This window comes from Fonticula alba, assembly GCF_000388065.1.
Source record: "Fonticula alba strain ATCC 38817 unplaced genomic scaffold supercont2.10, whole genome shotgun sequence".
Classification (NCBI taxonomy): Eukaryota; order Rotosphaerida; family Fonticulaceae; genus Fonticula; species Fonticula alba.
The window spans coordinates 83,600-85,372 of NW_009242980.1; the positions used below are offsets into that span (position 1 = coordinate 83,600).

Here is a 1,773-nt window from a genome sequence, read left to right on the forward strand (position 1 = left end):
CCCCCCCCACCTCCCCGCCCCGCTAGACACCAGCCTGATTCAGGCCCTGGACCGCCTGCCCGGACACACCCTCGACCAGCTGGCCACACTGGGCCGGCGCTTTGGCATGCAGCAGCTCGTGCAGCACCTGTACCTGGCCTCGGTGGAGGCGGCCCGCGGCCAGGCCAACCGCAACAGCACCGAGCGCCTCATCCAGCAGGCGGCCCGCGGCCAGGCCCAAGCCCAGGCCCAGGCCGAGGCCGGCTCCGGGACCCTTTCACACCGAGCCCTCAAGTACCAGAGCAAGCGTCTCCGGCGCTTGCTCCGGAAGAAGCTCCAGTACCAGGCCCGCGGCATCGAGGCCAGCACCGACGGCCCGGCCTTCAGCCCCCTTTGGAACTGGCTCGAGCGCAATGCCCCCCCGGCCGCGCACGATGACCCCGGCGACTCGGACTCCGACTCGGATGACGACAGCGACAGCGACAGTGACCATGACCAGGCCAGGCCCGGTCGCGGTGGCTATGACCAGGCCAGGACCGGTCGCGGTGGCTATGACCGGGACCGGGACCGGGACCGGGACCGGGACCGGGACCGGGACCGGGACCGGGACCGGGGCCCGGGCCGCTCCGCCCAGGACTCCCGCGCCGCGCTCTCGCACCTGCCCGTCTCGCCGGCACTGGCCCCGGCACGTTCATTCCCCTCGCCGGCGCTGGCCCCGGCGCCCGAGGAGCCCCCCAGCAAGCCCCTCTCCCGGGCGGAAATGCTCAAGCAGCGCATGCAGCAGGCCCTCAACAAGAACAGTATGCCCCGGCTCTCCCCTCCGCCCCCCCCCCTCCCCCCCATCCGTCCCTCCTTTGGACACCGCTCCCACCCCTCTCTCCCTGGCTCTGACCCACTGCACCCTCGTGGCGCCGATCGTCAAAGTCATCGCCGACCAGCAAAAAGAGGCCGCCAAGCAGCACTCGCGCGAGATGGCCTCCCTGGTCGAAAGCCAACTGACGTCGGGCTTTGCCCGGCCGCCGCCCGCGACCGACCCCTTCGGCCGGGATCACTCGCTGGCCATCAGCTCCTACGGCAATGGCGGCCCGTCGGTGGCTGCCACCGGCCGGCGCGCGTCCGACATCCGGGCCCCGGAGCCGCGCGCGCACCACCAGAGCCTCCACCATGAGCGTGATCGACACGGCCGTGGTCGGGACCGCCGCAGCCGCACCCGGAGCCGCAGCCGCAGCCGCGACCGGCGTCGCAGCCGGAGCCGGAGCCGGAGCCGGAGCCGCGACGGTCGCCGCTATCGCAGCCGCAGCCGGAGCCGCAGCCGCGATCGCCATCGCCGCCGCAGCCGCAGCCCCGAACGCGACTGGCGTTCCCGACGTGATGACGACCGATACTACTCCCGAGGCCGGCGCCCCCGCAGCCGCAGTCGCAGCCGCGACCGGCGATAAAAGCCGCGGCATCAGCAGCAGCAGCAGCAGCAACACCTCCAGCACTCCGGCGCTGCCGATGAATCCACCCCCCCCCCCCCCCCCGCTCCGTGTGCCCCGGCCCACAATGCTCTGGTCACATTCTCCAGAAATAGAATCACCCAAAAGGCCCCTCCAGCTGTGTTGAGTTAATAGAGCGGCATTCTGCCGGCATGTGCCCGTCGCGTGATTGTGTTATGGTGTTCTGCGCCGGCCGCCGGCGACACCCCCCTTCCGAAGCATGGCGCGCCCGGCCCGCGCGTGGTGTGCGAGTGCCCCGGCGCGCGCGTGCATGCGCGTGCGCCCCCATGGCCACGCCCATCCCCCCCCCCCCCCC

The 1,773-nt window shown here is 72.5% G+C and overlaps 2 protein-coding genes across 2 annotated transcripts in view; both read left to right on the plus strand.

The window, feature by feature from the left end:
- The window catches only part of H696_05334 (hypothetical protein), a gene marked incomplete at its 3' end in the record, with an annotated part of 3,109 nt that extends 1,691 nt beyond the window's left edge, over positions 1-1,418 (plus strand). The window contains exons 7-8 of the mRNA XM_009499181.1: positions 27-779; positions 904-1,418. Of these exons, the coding sequence (XP_009497456.1) occupies positions 27-779; positions 904-1,418 (1,268 nt within the window). The remainder of the gene's footprint in view (positions 1-26; positions 780-903) is intronic.
- A 310-nt stretch (positions 1,419-1,728) lies between these two features.
- The window catches only part of H696_05335 (elongation factor Tu), a gene marked incomplete at both ends in the record, with an annotated part of 2,612 nt that continues 2,567 nt past the window's right edge, over positions 1,729-1,773 (plus strand). Inside the window, one exon of the mRNA XM_009499182.1 lies at positions 1,729-1,734. Within this exon, the coding sequence (XP_009497457.1) occupies positions 1,729-1,734 (6 nt within the window). The remainder of the gene's footprint in view (positions 1,735-1,773) is intronic.